Consider the following 21,768-nt stretch of genomic DNA (forward strand, 5'->3'; position numbering starts at 1 on the left):
ACATATTTTTTTTATCTTTAAGAGTATCTTTAATATTAATTTTATCTTTAATATTTTAAAATTATTTCAATTATATTTTTAGATGTTAACTTTATATAAACTCTAGTTCTGCTTATCTAAACAATAAATTATATTAGTATTTATATATTATTAAATTTTCTATTAGTATTGTCAATCTCTAAAATTATAAGTAAAATATATTTAAGAATAAAAAATAAAATTGAACAAAATTCTTGAAATAATATGAAAGTAAATATAAATATTAAAAACAAATAACATATTTATTCAATTTTATAATATAATTAATGAACAATTTATTTATTTTAAAATATAATTTCATATGTCCTAATAAATTCTATATTAACAAATTCAGTTGTTATAGATATTTTGTACTTCTTATAAAATGTTAAAAATATCTAAATTAAGTTTGTTAAATTTTTTCATGGCAACCTAACAAATTAAAGGAATCTAATTTTTTTTTTGGAAAAATAATTCTCTCATATTTATCTATACTTTTTTTTAAGTGCATCACACATATAAAGTTATTAACAAGTTTTACTTTGAAAATTAAAAAAAATAATTATATCTTTTTGTGATTATTATTACTGTAAGTTGTATTAACCCAATTTATAATTTTATTTATTTTATCTACTATTTTATTTTGGGTCAAAGGCTCATTAAATTTTAGCTAAGCTGTGAGCCTGTGACTTAGCTTCTATTTAATAAAATAGCGCTTGACTCATTAAGCATTATTCATTAGTCAAGTAGGTAGCACAAAAGTGTATTTCTCACTCTTATAAGATGAGATACTGGATTAACACATTAACACATCTCTTTTCCTCCGTGCACTTAGAAAAATGGAATTTACTCTACAAAATTTATCAAAATCTCCACCATCTATATATTTTAATATATATCTCTATGACTAAAAGTAATGGAATAGCATGTTTCACTCAAATACAACGGTACATGTGAACATCATCCTATAACATTTTTCTTTTCATAGTAGTGATTAATAGTTTTATGGTATATATAACGAATATTTTTTATTTAAAATTTAATTAATACTCGTGTATCAATATGTCCACTAACATGTGTATTTATTAAATTTGTATAAAAATATTTAATCAATAAATATATTAACAAGTATTAATACACTAATATAATTAAATTTAAAACAAAAAAGAAAAATATCAGTTATACTATAAAAAATATTAACAAATACAATACAAAATATTAATGAGTACTATAAAAATAAAGTTTTAATAAAAAATTATTTTATTGTAGTTATTAATATTTTTATATTATAATAAATTTAATTATGGTATAAAATAAAAGAATAAAAATAAATATAATAAAAAAAAGAGTGAAGGTATAAACTTCATAAAAATTAAAAAAATATATATTTAAAATATAATGTTAGATTAATTTGTTTTTGAAAATATTTTTTTTATTTTATTATAAAAAAATTCTCAATTTAGATTTACTGCCTTTGCATTGCTGTCACAAAACCTCAGCATAAATAGGTATTCAATTTTTGCGTGACTACTGAGAAAACCATTTTAACTTTTTTTTAAAGTCCGAATAATTAATTGAAAAACATCGAGTACTTTTCTGTTTTAAGTTTTAGCTAATTTATTATAACAAAATTTTAAATTAAATAAAATACATAATTTATTTCTCATTTTCATGAAAAAAATATACATAAGCATGACACCCGGATAGGGGATTCTTAAGAATATATAATTGACCTCAATAAACAAAGACGATAAACCATAGTTCTCGGAAGGCTCTACTAAAAGCTAGGATCATATACTTCTTTAAAAGGAGATAAATTATCACTTAAGAATGTGTAACTACTCTCATTGATCCTTTCACACTCTCTCTGTCTTCTCTTCCTTCTATCTCCAACTTTTGTGTTGACTATTCAGCAATAGCAATCCTCTTCTAAAGAGTAGTAGCAAGGTATGTACGAAATATACCATGTTGAAACAATTTTTACAATAATGATACATGCATATTGAAAGAATGATTAATTCAAAAACCATGCATCAAGTTATATGCATATCTGTGTGTGTTCAACCTTTTCATAATTTCCTCAGTTGTCCTATAAGGATTTAATTTTAATATTTTGTTAGTGTTCATTCTTTTTTATGTTTATTAATGTTTTTATCAAATTCAAAGGTTACCTAAAAATAAAAATAGTTCACTAATTAATACATAAAATAATTTGTTGTTGTTTTAAAGTACTAATGATATAAAATATGTATGTATATAGTTAGATAAATGTATAAAAAATATTACACGATTTAAATTCAAAATTTATGTATGCTTTAAACATTTTACATGTAGATACAAAAATCTAACTACTATATTCAACCATTTTTATAAAACTTTATAGAAAAATTAAATAATATAAAAATTCAATTGAAAATTTTACACTATAAAAACTTATTTATCAATTTGGTTAAACTAAAAGGACTAACGAATAATTTAACCAATTTTGTGTTTTTGCCTTACCATCCATCAAAATCAATTTTGTTTATTTAAATAATGCAAAAGAAAGTCTGCACGTTTTAAGACAATCAGTGAATTAATTAATTAATTAACGACTCCGTTTGCTGCAGGTTCCATGGATGATACAAATGATGATAATCGACCTACCATAGACAATGAGGTCAGCAAGTTGATTGCACAAAAGGAATCTACAAGTCATGCCATAGAAAGTGAGGCCGCCAATAAATTGAATGAATGGAAGGATTCTACAACCGATGCCATAGAAAGTGAGGCCACAAAGTTGATTGCATTTAGGGAATCTACCACCAAGTTGATTGCACTGAAGGAATCCACAACTGATGAAATAAAGAGTAAGACCACCAACAAGTTGATTCAATTGAAGGAATCTGCAACTGATGCCATAGAAAGCGACGAGACCACAAGGTTGATTCCATCTAAAGAATCTTCAATAAATGATACCATAGAAAACAACGCGGACACGAAGTTGAATGAATGGAGAGAAACAACAAAATCATTACTGGGTCGTTTCCGCTCACAATCTGAGCCATTCAACATCTCCAATATCCCGGCACAGCTCCGGGAAGGGAACAAGAACGCTTACATGCCGAAGGCCATCTCGATCGGGCCGCGATACAAGGGAACCAGAACGAACCTTGTGCAATGGGAAAAGATCAAGTGGCAGTGTATGCAATCTCTTCTTCATCGCGGACCCAAGGGGCCCGAAACAAACTTGAAGGAATGCATGGGAGTCGTCATGGGATTGGAGAAAGAAGTTCGGGCAAATTATGCGGATGATCTTAAGCTAGAATGGAACGACCTTGCTAATATCATGTTGTCCGACGCTTGTTTCCTGCTTGAGCTTCTCATTTGTGCTTCCAACGAGTTGAATCAAAAGCTTAAGAGCCGATTGGAGCCTTCTGGCCCCGGAGGCGATGTTGGAAAGAAAGAAGAGGTGTTAGTTGATTTGTTGAAGTTGCAGAACCAGATGCCGCTTTTCATTCTCCACAAGTTGTCTGACCAAATTTTTTATGAGGTGATTATTATCGTCCCTTTATTTATCGCTCTAATAATTTAATTTTGCTCACAAATGCATCAAATTACACTTAAAATTTATGTTATTTGTGATTTCTTATGTTAGTAGATAAAGATATTTTATTTTATAAAAATGTTATTCATATACAAAAATTAACTATTAATATATTTGTGTATAAATATATTATATATGTGTGATTTAATTTATTTGTAATGTGTATATATATTTTAATATGTATTTTATATTAGTGACTGATTTTAATGATTAATTTTAGTATACACATAATATAATTATTTTATTTTATATATTTGGCAGATTTTCTTCTCTTAAAAAAAATATTTTAACTAAACTAAATTATTTTAATTAAGGATTTTATTGGATATTATTCATAGTGATTTTTTTTATGTGGGATAGATTGGTATGTTAAATGATAATTCTCTCAAATTTATGAATTGTTAGATAAATACTCATGTATAGTTATTTTATGTAAAATTAATAATTAAAAATTATTAAATAATAATTTAATCAAATATGTTAAATTATCTAATATTTTTTATTAACAAATTCATAATGATAATTACATATAAATTTTTACCTAATTATTACTAAAACATGGATGAGAAATCAAAATAAGAGAGATAAAAAAACAGTTTATATATTCAATTACTATTCCAATTGATTATATATATTCTTTAAAAATCTTAAAGATATAGTAAAAATCAACTTAAAGTAATTTAAAATTATGTTATTTTATATTTTTTAATTTTATATCTCTTAATTATTACTAGAAAAGTTAGATAATTTTATATGTGATAATTGTATACTTATAGATATTATATATAAAATATTATAAATGTTTAACTAAATAAAATAATTTTAAATTTTTATTTTGCTAGCATGATATTAAATATTTGTATTTGTATTTTTTCAACGTAGGTTGTCCCCGTGGAAACTCTTGCGCTTAATCTATTTGGCTACTTTCCTGAGACAAGTTTCAAGTGCTTCACCCCGGACATTCCATCACAACACTTTCTTGAACTTGTTAATGCCTACATTTCCGACGACGGTGAAGAGGGAGCACTAATAACAGAACAGCGTCAAGAAAGCCAACACATGTGCATTCCTATTAACGTGGTTCGAAACTTCCGAGAAGTAGGGACTCAGTGTTCAAATTGTTGTGCTCCCATCTTCGGTCAAGCGGTCACCAGTGTTGATGATGAGTTTGCACAGAATGTAGGCGAGTTTCGACAAAACCAATATGTTTCTAATGCAATGGATATTAGCAACAGCCAATTCGTTTCTGATGCAATGGAAAATGGCAAAAATAATGATGCTCCATCTCAGACATACCGAGCAGAGCATAATCGATGTGCTCGCATACTTGAAGCTGCTGGGGTCACAATCAAAGCTAGAAGTAAGTGTATTTTTGTTACTAGAAACTTAAATTTTTTTAATTAATATTTTTTTATTTTTTAAATTTATGTTCCAAATTTTAAATTTTAAATTCTATTATTAAACTATAAAAGAACGAGATTTAAAAATTAATTTTATAACAAAATAAAAGAGATAACTAATATCAACTATTTAAAAATAAATTCTTTATAGTTCCTGTTATTAGGTTTGGATTTATTTTAATTTATTTATTAAAATAAAAATATAAAATTTTTAAAGTATATAGATATATGCAGATTATTTTTTTATGATAATAAATATGATATTTTACTAGGAAATAATTTATTTTGCTATTTTACAGATATATGGTACATTACAAAATATCACCTGATAATTTTTTATTTAATCTTCTTAAAAAAATAAAAATCTCACCTGATGAAGTCTGATTTTAATTCTTTAAAAAAATAAAAATAATAAAAAATTAACTTAATTATTTCTGATTTTAATTTTTAAAAAATAAAAATTTGAAACTGATTTCATAATTTGCCCTTCATATTCTGATAAAATTTTAAAGAATTCAATATTTTTGAATTTTTAAAAAAAGGTTCTATATATAAAAAAATTTGCCATATATATTTTAAATTAATATGTAATTAAGTACTTGTAAATTTTGAAAATGTTTTCTTATTACAAAAAAAATTAACAAACAAAAAGGCAACTGAGACGATTACAAAAAAAATTAACAAACAAAAAGGCAACTGAGACCGAGAGTCACTCAAATAAAAATTAGTAAAACAGTTTTTAAAAGATATTTTTAATAATTAAAATTTAATACATATAATTGGTTAAATTATGTTATTTTTGTTAAAATTTAATTTGATAAATTAATTTAACTAAAAAATTGATGAATTAGATTTTGAATCGATCTAAATTAATATTTTTTATAAAAATAATTACAATATTTTTATTATAAAAAAAATTAAAATATATACCTTATTATATATATATTTTGTGAATCTTAAATCCTAATCATTTTTTCCTATGCCCTCATGTAATTAAGATTTAAAATTTTTAAAATTTATATATATACTAAGTATTGTAGCCAATTTTTATATAGATATTGTAATTTTTTTTATAAAGAAATATTAATTTAAATTAGATTAAAATTTAGTTCATTAATTTTGTTGTCAAATTAGTTTGTCTAATTTAATTATGACAAAAATAATACAATTAAATTAATTATACATTAAATTTTAATTATTAAAAAATATTTAAAAAAAATTAAACGTCTTTTATCTAATTACCAAAAAAAATGGCAACTTAGACGCTAGTAGTAGTAATAAGAGTTGACGATCTGAGGTTGATTTACTTTTTTCATTTTACGACTTTCAGTTACAAAGAAAGAAGCACAAAACACAGATAATCAGGGTCAACCAGTGGTAACAACAAGAGGCTTTGATTTCGACATCAGATTCATCAAGGGCAACGGAACACTGGAAATCCCGCAGCTTCACATCACAAACTCAACAGAAGTGACGTGGCAGAATCTCATTGCTTGGGAGCAAGGCCATACCGGTTTCAGCTGCAAGCACAGGTGCACATGGGCCGCGTTCTTTTTCAACGGCTTGATTTGCCGCGAAAGCGATATTCAGCTTTTAAAAGACCGGAAAGTCATAGTGGACCACATGAACATGACGAACAAAAAGTTGTTGGAATATTTCCGTTCGCTCGTAATTGGAGTTGACCGAGTCAAAATCAACGATTCTCCTTACTGGCAGATGGTTAGGATTTTGAACAAGTATTCAGGAACAAAATGCCACGTCATCAAACGGTCCTCCATACTTCTATGGCATTCTTGGCTTCCCGGTGCGGTTCGGCGAATTGATCGGTTCTTTTTGCGGAGTTATAGCTGCTTGATTGGAATGATTTCTGTGTACACTCTTCTCAGCGCAGTTTTTCAAATCCTTGACTATTATAACAGAAAAACCGACAGATTAGGTCCGGCGGCCTCACCTCGCGCCTTACTCAGGGGATGACATCATCATATCGTCATGGAATGTAGCCCGTAACTACCATATTGCAGTATATAGTGGTTATTTCCCGTAACTACCGTAAGTAGTGGTAATTCGGTTAGGTCAGTTTCATTCTATAACTAATCAATATTGTCGATCGTGGACACCTTGGAGGAAAATAAAAAGTTGTGTGTATGTGTTGGTGTGTGTCTTTGAGTGTGGTTTGCTATGTACGATCAAAGAGAATGTACAATGGTTGTGCATTATTGTAGTTGATTGAATATGAGCTTATAATGATGATGAAGGAATGAATTGTAAGAGGAGAGTTGGGTAGTTGTGTTGAGCACCATCTTAGGAGTTTTGCCTTTTATGTATTTGCAATCAAGTTCTTTTGTTTTGTTTTAAGTTTTTTTGGGGGGGATAAAAGTATTTTTTATAAAAAAAATAAGTATTTATTTTATTTCTTTAGTTATTTGTTTGTATTTCGGAAAACAAGTATAAGAAAATAATTTTACTTTTGCAATTTTTTTTTCACAATTAAGTATAGACATGAATGTTTATCATTAATATTTATAATCAATCCATTTCCAAATCTATTCTTAGAATTTTTTGAAAATAAAGAAAAATCTGTTTTTTACTATTAAACAATTTTATATAAAAAATTTCGAATCTTACTAAATGTTTCTATCTTATTAAAAATGTTTATATTTAAATAATGAATATTATTTTAAACTATTAATATTATTATTTTTAAATACAACAACAACAACAAAGCCTTTGTCCCACTATGTGGGGTCGGCTACATGAATCAAACGACGTCATTGTGCTCTGTCATGTATCATGTCTACAGAAAGATCGTTTACATGTAGATCTTGTTTGACCACCTCATGGATGGTCTTCTTAGGTCTTCCTCTGCCTTTCGCCCTTTGTCTATCTTCCATCTCATCCACCCTCCTGACTGGATGTTCTATCGGTCTTCTTCTCACATGTCCAAACCACCTGAGACGCGATTCAACCATCTTTTCCATAATGGGTGCTACTCCAACTCTCTCCCTTATATCTTCATTTCTTATTTTATCCAATCGCGTATGACGACTCATCCATCTCAACATCTTCATCTCTGCCACACTCAGCTTATGTTCGTGCTCCCCTTTAGCCGCCCAACACTCCGTACCATACAACATAGCCGGTCTTATAGCGGTGCGATAGAATTTACCTTTAAGTTTTAAAGGCACTTTTTTGTCGCATATAAAACCAGATGCACTCCGCCATTTGGACCAACCTGCTTGGATCCTATGATTTACATCCTGTTCAATCTCTCCATTATCCTGTATGATGCACGCAAGATACTTAAAACTTTTAACTTTTTCTAGGATGTTTTCTCCAATCTTCACCTCTATATTGGGGTTTTCCCTTCTCAGACTGAACTTACATTCCATATATTCCGTCTTGCTACGGCTTATGCGCAGACCATACACTTCTAAAACTTCTCTCCATAACTCCAACTTCTTATTTAGGTCTTCCCTTGACTCTCCCATAAGGACGATATCATCGGCAAAAAGCATGCACCATGGCACAGGCTCTTGGATGTGCTCTGTGAGTACTTCCAGGACTAATGTGAAAAGGTATGGGCTTAAGGATGATGATCCCTGGTGTAATCCTATACCAATAGGAAATTCTTCCGTCACACCACCTTGAGTCTTCACACTAGTTGTGGCCCCATCATACATGTCTTTAATTGCTCGAATATATGCGATCCTTACTCTTCTCTTTTCTAAAACCTTCCATAAGACCTCCCTTGGTACCCTATCATACGCTTTTTCCAAATCAATAAACACCATATGTAGGTCCCTTTTACTACTACGATACCTCTCCATCATCCTTCTTAATAGGTATATCGCTTTAGTGGTAGATCTTCCTGACATAAATCCAAATTGATTCTCTATTACTTGTGTCTCTTTTCTTAACCTCCGTTCTATCACCTTTTCCCATAACTTCATAGTATGACTCATAAGCTTAATCCCTCTATAGTTTCCGCAACTTTGTATATCCCTCTTATTCTTGTAGATAGGTACCAATGTGCTCTTTCTCCACTCATCAGGCATCTTCTTTGACCTTAAAATCTCATTAAAAGGCTTGGTTAACCAGTTGATGCCTTTTTCTCCAAGACCTTTCCAAACCTCAATCGGGATATTATCAGGTCCTACTGTCTTGCCATTTTTCATCTGCTTTAAAGCCTCTTTTACCTCGAAGTCTCGAATCATTCGATAGTAGTCAAAGTTTTGATCTTCTTCCCTTGTGCATAATCGACCAAGGCTCGGAAGAGTCTTCTATCCCTCGTTAAATAACTCGTAGAAGTAACTCTTCCATCTTTCATTAATCTTCTCCTCTTGAGCCAACACATCTCCATCCTTATCCTTTATGCACTTAACTTGATCCAAATCTCTCGTTCTTCTTTAAATAATTACATTATTTAAACTAATAAACTAAAAATTAATTTTTTAAATAATACAAAATTATTTTTTAAAAAAAAAATCTCAATTTTACAATAAGCTTTATTCAAGGAATTCAAAAATGAAATGAGAATTGTTAGACTAAAAATAAAATAATTAGCAATAACAATTGATAGATTAAAATATAAATCTTTAAAAATCAGACAAAAAATTATTAGAAAAATATAAAAATTATAAATAAAAATTTAACTTCTAAAAAATTATTAAAAAATTTATAAAATGAGAAAAAGTATTAAAATAATAATAAAATAAAAGCAAAAAGGATAATATTATAAAATTTTATAAAAAATAATAAAATGATAAAACAATATTTAAATAAAAATTTATTAAAAAATTAAATAGTAAATAAATTTAAAAATTGATAAAAGAGTCAAAGTAATAATTTTAAAAATATAACAACACTTTTTAATAAAAATAATATTTTTAATTTATACTATATATAAAAAATCTAATACATAATTATTCAATAAACGAAATGAAACGTCTAAATAAATACATTTTAAATGTCTTTGTCTTAACCTCTGCCTTTTCTTATAAAATAATGTTATATTAAACGTTTGAATCACTTAATTTAATAGGGTATTAAAACCTGAAACTTTAAAAGTTGGATTATACGAGATTTTTACAGTTCACTGATAAAAGGAACATATGCAATCTGATATAATTATTTTGAGTTTATTATATCATATATTTTGCGGATTACGAACGGTTTTTTCTATATGAAGTTTAAACGGGATCAAATGCGAGGTAGATGATAAGGTAGGTTTCAAGGTGAGTACAATTGTCAAATAATTTTTATTAGTTTTACTTGGATGTACAATAATTTGGCCCAGCTCTGGTTTCCAATTTCCATTTCTTCAAAGGAGTGTTGATGAATATCCCCAATGAAGTTGTCATGGTCTCTTTTATTAATTAGTTATTGCATTGGTAATGTTAGGATTTGTTTACTTTTCATTTTCAGTATTTCTTTTTGTAGAATTTTATAAAAACAATATGGAAATAGAATTATTATTTTGCTTGTTCTCCATTTTCACGATTTTTATTTAAAAAAAAATATTTTTTTTGTTGCTCAGTATTTTTTATTCCAATAAATCAAAAATTAATTTATCATAAGGAATAAATTACTGTATATATAAGATAAATTTAAGTTTTTAATATTTATTTAAATAAATAAATGAGCTGACCTTCGACCATTTTAAATTAATTAAAAAAACAACTAATTTATAATTTGTCAGTTGTATTAATTTATAAAACCAGTTAGTTGTTCTTACATCTCTTTCCTTTGTTTTTGTTAAATCATCAATCTAACATCACGCAAGAAATGCGCGAAACCAATTCCAATTTTTCTTTTTCAACTATACTGTTCTTAAAACTGAAAAGTCAAACTGTCTTTGAGTGTGATATTTTTTTTTAACAGGTGACAGAGAAGTCTTTAAATAAATCTTTTATTTTATATATATATGGTTGTTACGGACATAAAATATAATCATTATTAATAATTGATCATATTAAATTATTTAATTGATACCTACTTATTTTTATCGTTTTTTTTTTCTTTTGTCACTTTTGCTTCTTCTTCTTTTCAAAATATCTTCGTTAATTATTTTTTATCTTTTTTATATATAATTTAATTTACAAATGACGTTAAAAAACTTTTATATTTTTTCAAATGACAACATTTTGTACAAAATTTTGTTGGTAAAGGTTGTGAATAAGATTAGAGACTTATCAATTTTTAATGGGGACGAAATCGAACTTTTAGAACGATAGAAATGGTACTTATAAGGATGTTTCGACACTTAAATCAAAATAGATATTTAAAAGGTGTATCTGAGGATTAAAAATGTATAATATACCTAAAAGAGCTTTTGGCTCTCTTTTTATCTTGTTGGTTAGGATAAAAAAATATTTAAATTTAAATATTGGTTAAAAATTTATCATTATCAAATCGGTTTAGACCGCAATAGTAACCCATATTCGAATAACCAGATTGTAACTGCTTCAATAAGAAACCAAGAATTGATCCGAAACATATTTCATTTTAAAAGTGAGATATTTTATTTTCTTTTATTTTCTTTTAAAAAATTCCTACTCTACGTTATTATATAACCTTTTTTTTAATTATTATTGTTGAATTTGCTTTTTTTTTCTTAAATGTTTAAAATAATAAATAAATATAGATAGTTAACTTTATCCGGTACAGTATTTACTTCAGGTATATGATAATCATCCGAGTCTTTGTTTTTTATATCTACATCTAGGTCTTTATTATGTGAACTTATTGGTATAAATTATTAACAATCTTTGACATTGAAACAAGTTTCAGCTTTCATGGTACATAGTTAACGTCAAATAGAGCATCTTCCTGGCAAAGATAATTATTGATGATGATGATGAACATATCAATAACCACATTTTTTATTGAAAACAATTAGTATGCAACTTGTGCTAGTAACAATTGTTTAAGCTATATACCTTGTTGACGATATCAAGTAAATAAAGGTATGTAATGACTTATCAACTAAAATAATTATGAAAATGACATTCCTTTGTACTACAAAATATCATCTATATATTTTCTCCGTTTAAAAATATTAGTATTTTTTAATTTTGATACTTTCAAAATTTAATTCATTTAGATAGAATAAATTATTATTATTATTATTATTATTATTATTATATATATATATATATATATATATATATATATATGATTACAAGAAATTACGAAAATAATGACTGATTTAACGATCGATTTGAATGGTCGTTAAATTGAAAAATAACAACCAATTTCAGTTGATAACCTCTAGCAATCGATTTTCAATCAAGAACAAACCAAACATGTGCCAAGTCGTTAACAAACTTAGTCGTTAAATATTGATCAATAAATCGGTTTCTAAAGCAGTCGCTAACCAAATCAATCTCTAAATAATAATCAACGTATTGATTGTTAAATCAGTCGCTAAATGACTACCGATAATTTGATTGCTAAATTGGTAGTTATTGATAAATTTTCGTGTTGATAACAACCAATATTTTTATCACTAAATTAATTACTATACGAACTAAATTGATTATTGATGTCAAGTCTAAAAATCTAAATTAGTTGTTAAATCCGTTGTAATTATTGATTCCCTAATTATAATTTTTTCTAAATTCTAAAATATCCTACTATTAAAATCCGATTTTCATATATAATTCTAATTCAATAGAATATAAAAAAGTTTAATATAGATTCATCCAAATAATAAAACATTCATAATGTCTACGCGAGAGAATTAAATGGGAACATATGATAGGAAAAGGCGGACATAAAAATATTTTCCCTTTTTTTAGATCATTTAAACAAATTTGACTCGACAAAAAAAATAGAGAAAGTGTTTCTAAGTTTGTGATTTATTACCTGCAATATTGCCATCAAGAATAGAATATGATATGACCAGTAAGATCGGTTACGAATTATAGCTCGGTAACGCACCCACAATAATGGCCGAATATTCGCAATAATCGGCATTTATCTCCATAACGTCGGACATGTGATTAATTCTCTCCTCAGACGTTACGACCTAGATAAAACGGTCATCCCAATCCGAACAAATATAAAAGCAAAGGACAGGAACGAAAGAGGTATGCAATCTTTCTAAGAAAAAGTCCTCATATATTTTCACCTATTAACTTGAGCGTCGGAGTGCCTTTGCAGGTACCCACCTCCACCTCTCTCTCTTGCCGACGAAGTTTGGGACACGTCTTGGAAGCTTGCCGACCTTACCAGAAGGAGCGACCTATACCTCGGTTCAGGCTGGTAAGAACATTGGCGCCCACCGTAGGGATCGAAAAATTTGAAAACATCATTCGCGGCAGGCCCCAAAATTTACACATACTTTCATGGCTGAGGCTCCCCCGCCAACTCCATCCGAACTTCTGAGGATGGTGACTGAACTCCAACAAGCAAATCAGCGAATGGCAGAAGAAAACCAGAGAATGCAAAACCAAATCGCACAATTAGAACAAGCTCGCCTAGAGCATCATAATCACGATCATGAAAACAACGAACGAACTCATGTCTCGGAGACGCCACAGAGCGACAACGAAGGAGATCGGCGCCATGACGAAACCCAACCTGACAACGAAGAAGAACAACCCGACAACTCGGCAGGACCATTCACAGCAGATATAATGAACTTCCAACTCCCCCGACAATTCACTCTGCCGACAACTTTAACCCCATATGACGGGTTGGGTGACCCAAAGCAGCATGTCAAGAAGTTCCGATCTATTATGATCGTTAATGGTGCATCTGATCTAATTCTTTGTCGATGTTTTCCATCTTTTTTAGACGGTCCTGCACTTGACTGGTTTTGTTCTTTGCCTGCAGATTCGATATCTCGTTTTCAGGAGCTGGCTGCCCAATTTGAAGATCATTTTGCAGCATCCGCAATATATCTCCACGATTCTGATTACTTGACGACCATAAAACAGGGAGCACAAGAAAGCCTGAAGGACTATATCACCCGCTTTACAAAGGTCGCCATGAGAATTTCCGACCTCCATCCAGAAGTTCATTTACACGCCATAAAAAGCGGCCTTCGCCCTGGCAAATTCCAGGAAACTATTGCTGTGACCAAGCCAAAAACCTTAGCCGAATTTCGTGAAAAAGCCAAGGGTCAGATCGACGTTGAGGAACTCAGACAAGCAAGGAAAACGGAAAGATCGGCAACGAATAAGGACGACGATAAACCTCGGGATAGCAAAAAAGCATTTAAGCCGGTTCCACGATATGACTCATACACCAAATTCAACACAAAAAGGGACGATATTATAAAGGAGATATTAAACTCCAAACTAATCAAGCCTCCTCGCAAAGCTGGCAATTATCCCGAGTCAAAAAGTGTCGACAGATCAAAGTATTGCACTTTTCACCAGAAACACGGACACACCACCGACGAATGTGTCATCGCCAAAGATCTCCTTGAACGGCTAGCAAGGCAAGGACATCTCGATAAATTTATTGCAGGGCAGATGCAGAAAAATACTAGCCCCACACCAGACACGTCAACAGCCGGCGCCTCCTCAAAAGGAAAGGACAAAGCACCGGCGCAACCTAGAGGGGTAATAAACTGTATCTCCGGAGGCTACGCTGGAGGATGACACACAAGCTCAGCCCGAAAGCGTACTTACAGGGCCATGCTAGCAATTACGGATGCCCCAAGCCATCCTCGGCCACCGACGAACATCTCAGAAGTAACCTTCAGACCAACCGACTTTAACGGTGCCGAGGCCAATCTGGATGACCCTGTCGTCATTTCAATTCAGCTGGGAGACCTGATAGTGAAGAAAGTCTTACTCGACCCAGGAAGCAGTGCAGATGTTCTATTTTTCACCACCTTTGAAAAAATGAAGCTGAGTAACAACATTCTCCAGCCGTACATGGGAGACCTGGTTGGATTTTCAGGAGAACGAGTTCCTGTACTCGGATCAGTGTGGTTACAAACCACATTCGGTGAGCAACCATTACACAATACACAAGATATTCAGTATCTTGTAGTCGACTGTTTTAGCCCATACAATGTTATATTAGGCAGACCTTTTTTAAATAAATTCGCTGCAATCGTTTTCACTGTTCACCTTTGTGTCAAGTTTCCTGTGCAGGACAATGTCATAGCTACAGTTCATGGAGATCTCCAGGAGGTGAGGCAATGCTACAACACAAGCCTAAAGCCGCTCAAAAAAGTCGGACAATCACATGCAACTCTATAAAGTCGGAACAGATAACAATATCCGAACTTGACCCACGCGCCGACTTTCAGGATCGGCCTGCGCCGAACGAGGAGTTGGCAAAAATCATTTTAAAAGACGATCCACTAAAATTTACTTTTGTAGGTACTTCCATGACTCCAGAAGATAAGAAAAGTCTAACAAGCTTTCTGCAGGAGAATGCCGACCTATTCGCATGGACCTCCGCGGACATGCCAGGAATAGATCCTTCTATTATAACACATAAACTGGCACTAAATCCAGCAACTAGGCCGATTTCCCAGAAAAAAAGAAACCTCGGCACCGAAAAGCGACAAGCATCAATTGCCGAGGTACAAAAGCTCATTCATGCAAACTTCATCAGAGAAATCCGATTTACAACATGGCTCGCCAATGTGGTTATGGTAAGAAAGAATAATGGTAAGTGGCGCATGTGCGTCGATTTTACTGATTTAAATAAAGCATGCCCAAAAGATGCTTACCCTCTACCTTGTATTGATACACTGGTTGACAACTCTTGTGGCTATGGTACTTTAAGCTTTATGGACGCATACTCTGGTTATAACCAGATTCTTATGCACAAAATGGACCAGGAAAAAACGGCTTTCATAACTGAAAACGGAAATTATTGCTATAATGTCATGCCCTTTGGTCTAAAAAATGCAGGAGCCACATATCAGCGGCTAATGAACAAGATTTTCCAGCAGCAAATAGGCCGAAATATAGAAGTTTACGTTGATGATATGGTCGCCAAAACAAAACTCGGCGACTCTCATATCCAAGACCTAGCTGAAATCTTCGGACAGATCCGACGATACAACATGAAGTTAAATCCAGAAAAATGCGCCTTCGGAGTGCAGGGAGGAAAATTCCTCGGGTTCATCCTCACAAGCCGAGGAATTGAAGCAAATCCAGAAAAATGTCAAGCAATACTCACCATGCAAAGCCCATCCACAGTAAAAGAGGTTCAACGGCTAACAGGACGATTAGCCGCTTTATCTAGATTTTTACCATGCTTAGCACCTAAATCGTCAAATTTCTTTCAATGTTTAAAAAAGAAAGCAAAGCATTTTGAATGGAACCAGGACTGTGAACTGGCTTTCCAGAATTTAAAAGAGTTTCTTTCAAAACCCCCTGTCTTACAAAAGCCAAAATCCGGTGAACCGTTATACATATACTTATCTATCACTGACAATGCTATCAGTTCTGCACTTGTAACAGAAACAGATCGGAACCAACAGCCAGTCTATTTCGTGAGCAAGTCCTTACAAAATGCCGAGCTTCGCTACCCAAGGTTGGAAAAGCTTGCCTTAGCTCTAGTATTCTCATCAAGACGGCTCCGACCATATTTCCAAAGCCACACAATCATCGTCAGAACAGGACAACCTTTACGGCAGGTTCTTGCAAAACCTGAATTAGCAGGAAGACTAATTAAGTGGGCTATCGAGTTGTCAGAATTTGACATTCAATATCAGCCACGAGGGTCGGTCAAGTCCCAATACCTAGTTGACTTTATCGCCGAACTTACGGAACCATGCTCAGACACATCAAGTCCAACCTGGACCTTATTTGTAGACGGGGCTTCCAACACTCAAGGCGCGGGCGCTGGAATACTACTCGAAAATTCAGATGGGATAGTCCTCGAGCACTCCCTCAGATTCTCATTCAAGGCTAGCAATAACCAATCCGAATACGAGGCCCTCATCGCAGGGCTCAGGTTAGCAACCGATCTACATATTGATAGTTTAAGAGTTTACTGTGATTCATTATTGGTTGTCCAGCAGGTAAACCACAGTTTTCAAACAAAAGACCCGATCTTATTAAAATACTTGGATATTGTTCATCAACTATTACAAAATTTTTCAACAATCAACATCATTCATATACCTAGGGAACAAAACCATAGAGCAGATATCCTGTCAAAATTAGCAACTACACAAACATACACCACTACCCTTCTACAGTCAACACTAGATAAGCCGAGTATTGATACACATAATATTCTAAACATTGTTGATAAAGAAAATTGGCAACAACCTTACATTCAATACCTCCGTTCTGGAACAATTCCGAGCTACATTGACAATAAAGGTAAATTCAGAAGACAGGCCTCCTATTACACACTGTTAAATGATAACCTGTATAGGCGAGGATACTCTCGACCTCTACTAAAATGTTTGAACAGGGCAGACGCCGAACTTGTATTATCAGAAGCACACGAGGGAATTTGTGGAATACACTCTGGAGCTCGTAGCATGTCACAGAAAATCCTCCGAGCCGGGTTCTACTGGCCGACGATATGGGAAGATAGCAAACACAAGGTCAGAACATGTGATAATTGTCAGAGGCATTCGCCGACCATTCATCTACCAGCAGAACATCTTCATCATTCGACGGTAAGCTGGCCATTCGAAAAATGGGGAATCGATATTTTAGGACCTTTCCCCACTGCTCCAAGACAGGTAAAATACTTGGTAGTTGCAATTGATTACTGTTCCAAATGGATTGAAGCACAACCTTTGGCAAAAATCACATCTGCACAAATGATAAGCTTCGTTTGGAAAAACATAATATGTAGATTTGGCATACCGAGTAATATTACAACTGACAATGGCCGTCAATTTGTCGACCAAAGTTTTAAAGCTTTTTTGCAGAATCTTAAAATAAAACAGCATTTTTCTTCGGTCGAACATCCACAGTCAAACGGATTAGCGGAGGCTGCCAATAAGGTCATTCTCCAGGCTTTAAGGAAAAAGCTAGACGATGCAAAGGGATTATGGGCCGAGCTTGTGCCAGAAGTGTTATGGGCATATAATACTACCGCTCATTCAACAACAAAAGAAAGCCCATTCCGTTTGGTATACGGATCTGAAGCTATGATCCCTATAGAGGTCTCGCACGGCTCAATGCGGACGATAGCTAAAGAGCATGATCAAGCTCGGCAAGCAGAGCTCGATCTAATCGAGGAAATACGAGAAACAGCAGCCATTCGACACCGAGCACTACAGCAACAACTCAGCCGACGACATGGGCAGAAGGTGAAACCGAGGTCCTTCAACACTGGTGACTTGGTACTCAGAAAAACAGAACAAGCCCGCCGACCTCCCTCTCATGGGAAACTTGCTGCAACATGGGATGGTCCCTACAAAATATCTGAAGTCCTCGGCAAAGGGGCATACAAGTTGGAAGACATAAATGGCACTCAACTTCCTAGCACATGGAATGTCGGCTCCCTAAAGCGATACTATAGTTAGCAAATCAACAGGCCAGTACTCTTTTTCCTACCATGAGAATTTTTCCCAAAGGGTTTTTGCTCGTGGAGGTTTTAATGAGGCTGGCTTACCTTGAAAAAATTAAAACATTTCACAGGTACTGCTGTTAATACATTGTAATTTACATTTCATTTCAATCAAACTGATCAATCATCCCCCGAAAGGGACTTACTCCAGACAAAATTACACTCCTTTAAAGGAGAAACAGATTATATCTAAAGTCGCATTATCATTATACGAATGCGCAAATGCCATAATGCACACTGTCATTAAAGCCATACAAAGGCAACAAAATACACGATGGGGAAGCAAACAAACCCCAATCGAAACAGGTTTTGACAGATAAATACTTAAATACAAAATACTAATGTTCAGTCATAACAAACCAGATCCTCAATTCAAACAAAAATTTTCTAAAAGAAAATATCAGTTATTTAAGCTGTCACCTCCCTCCTCTTCATCGTCAACAAGCTTACCATCCCGAATTACTTTGCCGGGATCCATGGCCGAAAAATCTTCTTCAGGAAACAAAAACCTCGCCTGATTAACAGCTCGTTGGAAACCCTCAGCAAAAGCATCCAGAATATCTCCTTCCTTACGATTCTTAAGATCTTTCATCTTCGCCGACACCTCAATCACCTGAGTACTCAAACTCGACAAATCATTTTCTTTTTTCTTCAGCAGACCAGAAATTTCCTCATAACACTCTTTTTGGACCTTCAATTCAGACTCGACCTCAGACAACTTTTTCTTCAAATCAATTATGTTCGTTTCTTTCAACAAAAGTTGTTCCTTCAATTCAGAAACTTGCGAAGCCTCACCAATCGACTTCCTGTGTTTTTTCTCTTGGCTACGACCAATGCAAGCTAGCCGAAACCCCAATACCTAATACCCACAGATCAAAATCCAGTTCGAAAAAAAAAAACAACAAACAAACAACAAACAAAAACAGATACCTGTAAAAACTGATCAACACCTATATCCCCAACCTCCTCTACTCGCCTAATGTCCGTCACAGTCTGAACGACTTCATCAGCAACAATATTAAATGGAAACTTTTGGTTCCACACCGACGAGCTCTCGCCTTCCTCTTCAAATAAGTGTAGCCTCTGCTGCTTCATCAAAAAATTTGACAAATCATCTAGCTGAACATTTTCCTCCTTACCCTGCATATCTCCCGACAAAGCTGACTCTGTCTTCCTTTTCTTAAAAACAATCGCCTTCTTCTTCGGCGGGGGCTGATTAACCTCGACACCCCCATCAGCCTTGTCCTGATTAGACGACGAACCCTCAAAGTTTTTTGCTTTAAATCGAGACCTTAAGCTAGATGCGGTCACCCCCGGAAAAGCACCAGCTGAAAACACCGAACAGTTATTTAGCTAGGCAATCAAAAATAGGTAACATTAGGAAACAGTTTTTTCAAATCCTTACCAAAGTATTCAATAACAGAGCCCTTATCTTCCTCCCAAGGAAGTAAATCAGGCACCGAAATTAAACCACTTTTCTCAACCATCTCTAGCAGAAATGAAATTATACACTCATTTTGACCATTTATGAACTCGGGGCCCAGTATGTGTTGCGGATGGCAACACCAGTACATAGGAAATTTTTCCCCCAAATGTTCATCAATGTAAAAAGGAAATTCTTCATCAACAGATTTCACTTTCAGATACATTTCCTTGAAATCTTTAAAGGAAGATTTGTAAAGTTTAAAAACCGAAAAACCTGGAGTACTATTCAGATTAATCCATAGACCTTCCCATACCCCCTTAGCCTGAAACAAACAGAAAAACAGTTCTAAATCCGGCTTAACTTCAAGAAAATCCATCAAGCCTTGGAAACACCTAATAAAGGCCCAACCATTAGGATGCACTTGGGAGGGCGCACAGTTCAGTTGTTTCAAAACACTACATTCGAAACTGGTAAAGGGAAGCTTCACTCGCAACTCCTCCATGACGCAGCTATACATATAAAAACTTTGAAAATCGTTCCTTCTATGAAAAACGCGATCAGACCGGTTGCATGGCAACAATTCCAGCCGAAACCCAGCCCTAGCTATCCTACCCAGATTCACCCTGTTGACACTCTCAACATCAGAAAACAATGAGCCTCGTATGTGCACGTCCCTGTCAACCCAACTATAATCCTCAACACTTTCGATGTGAGGTAAAAACTTTTTCTTTTTATCACCCATTCTCAAGAAAAATTTAACAAAGGAAGAAGTAAAAGAAGGTTTACTAACCTCTAGTACTCATGCTTCTATGAAAACTGAAGCTTCACACTTAAACGGAAAAACAGAGAAACCACCCTCCTTCCAAGCCACTAATTAAATGAACTTTTCAGTTCCATCAATTAATCTAAGCCGCTCATCAACACCCACTTACAACGGTTATAAACCAACTTGGGAAGTTGAACCAAATCATAATAATAACTATACACAAGGTCCAATAAAAACAGGCCCTATACTAATACATTTTGAACCCTCTAATAAAAAAAAAAAAAAAGAAGAAGAGAAAGCACTGCTGAATGAGCCACGTTGACCTGGGGGCTCCACACACCGAGCTATAACTCGTCAAAAAAGCTCAACCCGTCTCCTCAAAGCCAGGCTAAGCTTGGGGGCTGTGATATGACCAGTAAGATCGGTTACGAATTATACCTCGGTAACGCACCCACAATAATGGCCGAATATTCGCAATAATCGGCATTTATCTCCATAACGTCGGACATGTGATTAATTCTCTCCTCAGACGTTACGACCTAGATAAAACGGTCATCCCAATCCGAACAAATATAAAAGCAAAGGACAGGAACGAAAGAGGTATGCAATCTTTCTAAGAAAAAGTCCTCATATATTTTCACCTATTAACTTGAGCGTCGGAGTGCCTTTGCAGGTACCCACCTCCACCTCTCTCTCTTGCCGACGAAGTTTGGGACACGTCTTGGAAGCTTGCCGACCTTACCAGAAGGAGCGACCTATACCTCGGTTCAGGCTGGTAAGAACAGAATACAAATCTCACTAAAAAACAAGTCATAAGAATTACATTCTCACAACCCCAACATCCAATACATACCCAGCAGCCCACAAAATAAGTTCAACATGCAAAAAACATGACAATTTACTTTACTAGCATAGCTTCATCTAAATGCTGCTGCGCTTCCAACCTCATATCAGCTTTATGCTTTGTGCTTCATTTCATTTAAGTTACTCATAGCGCCCATTCATTCTCGTTGCTTAGTGCCTTTTGCTCTCGCTCTTTTCATAGCTTATATCACCG

General features: G+C 33.3%; 3 protein-coding genes across 3 annotated transcripts; all 3 read left to right on the plus strand.

Moving 5' to 3' along the window:
* The first annotated feature begins 1,826 nt into the window (after positions 1–1,826).
* Positions 1,827–7,477, plus strand: LOC112797005 (UPF0481 protein At3g47200). The gene is made up of 4 exons (XM_025839721.3): positions 1,827–1,965; positions 2,628–3,550; positions 4,487–4,964; positions 6,335–7,477. The coding sequence occupies exons 2-4, from the start codon at positions 2,633–2,635 to the stop codon at positions 6,976–6,978; spliced, it is 2,040 nt and encodes a 679-aa protein (XP_025695506.1). The 5' UTR covers positions 1,827–1,965; positions 2,628–2,632; the 3' UTR covers positions 6,979–7,477.
* A 5,875-nt stretch (positions 7,478–13,352) lies between these two features.
* LOC112795055 (uncharacterized) lies at positions 13,353–14,615 on the plus strand. Its single transcript, XM_025837013.1, has one exon. It carries the CDS (start codon positions 13,353–13,355, stop codon positions 14,613–14,615), a length of 1,263 nt encoding a protein of 420 aa, XP_025692798.1.
* A 36-nt stretch (positions 14,616–14,651) lies between these two features.
* On the plus strand, positions 14,652–15,224 carry LOC140184177 (uncharacterized). Its single transcript, XM_072234476.1, has one exon. The coding sequence runs from the start codon at positions 14,652–14,654 to the stop codon at positions 15,222–15,224; it is 573 nt and encodes a 190-aa protein (XP_072090577.1).
* The last annotated feature ends 6,544 nt before the right edge of the window (positions 15,225–21,768 follow it).

This window comes from Arachis hypogaea, chromosome 4 (genome assembly GCF_003086295.3).
Source record: "Arachis hypogaea cultivar Tifrunner chromosome 4, arahy.Tifrunner.gnm2.J5K5, whole genome shotgun sequence".
In the NCBI taxonomy this organism is placed as follows: domain Eukaryota; kingdom Viridiplantae; phylum Streptophyta; class Magnoliopsida; order Fabales; family Fabaceae; genus Arachis; species Arachis hypogaea.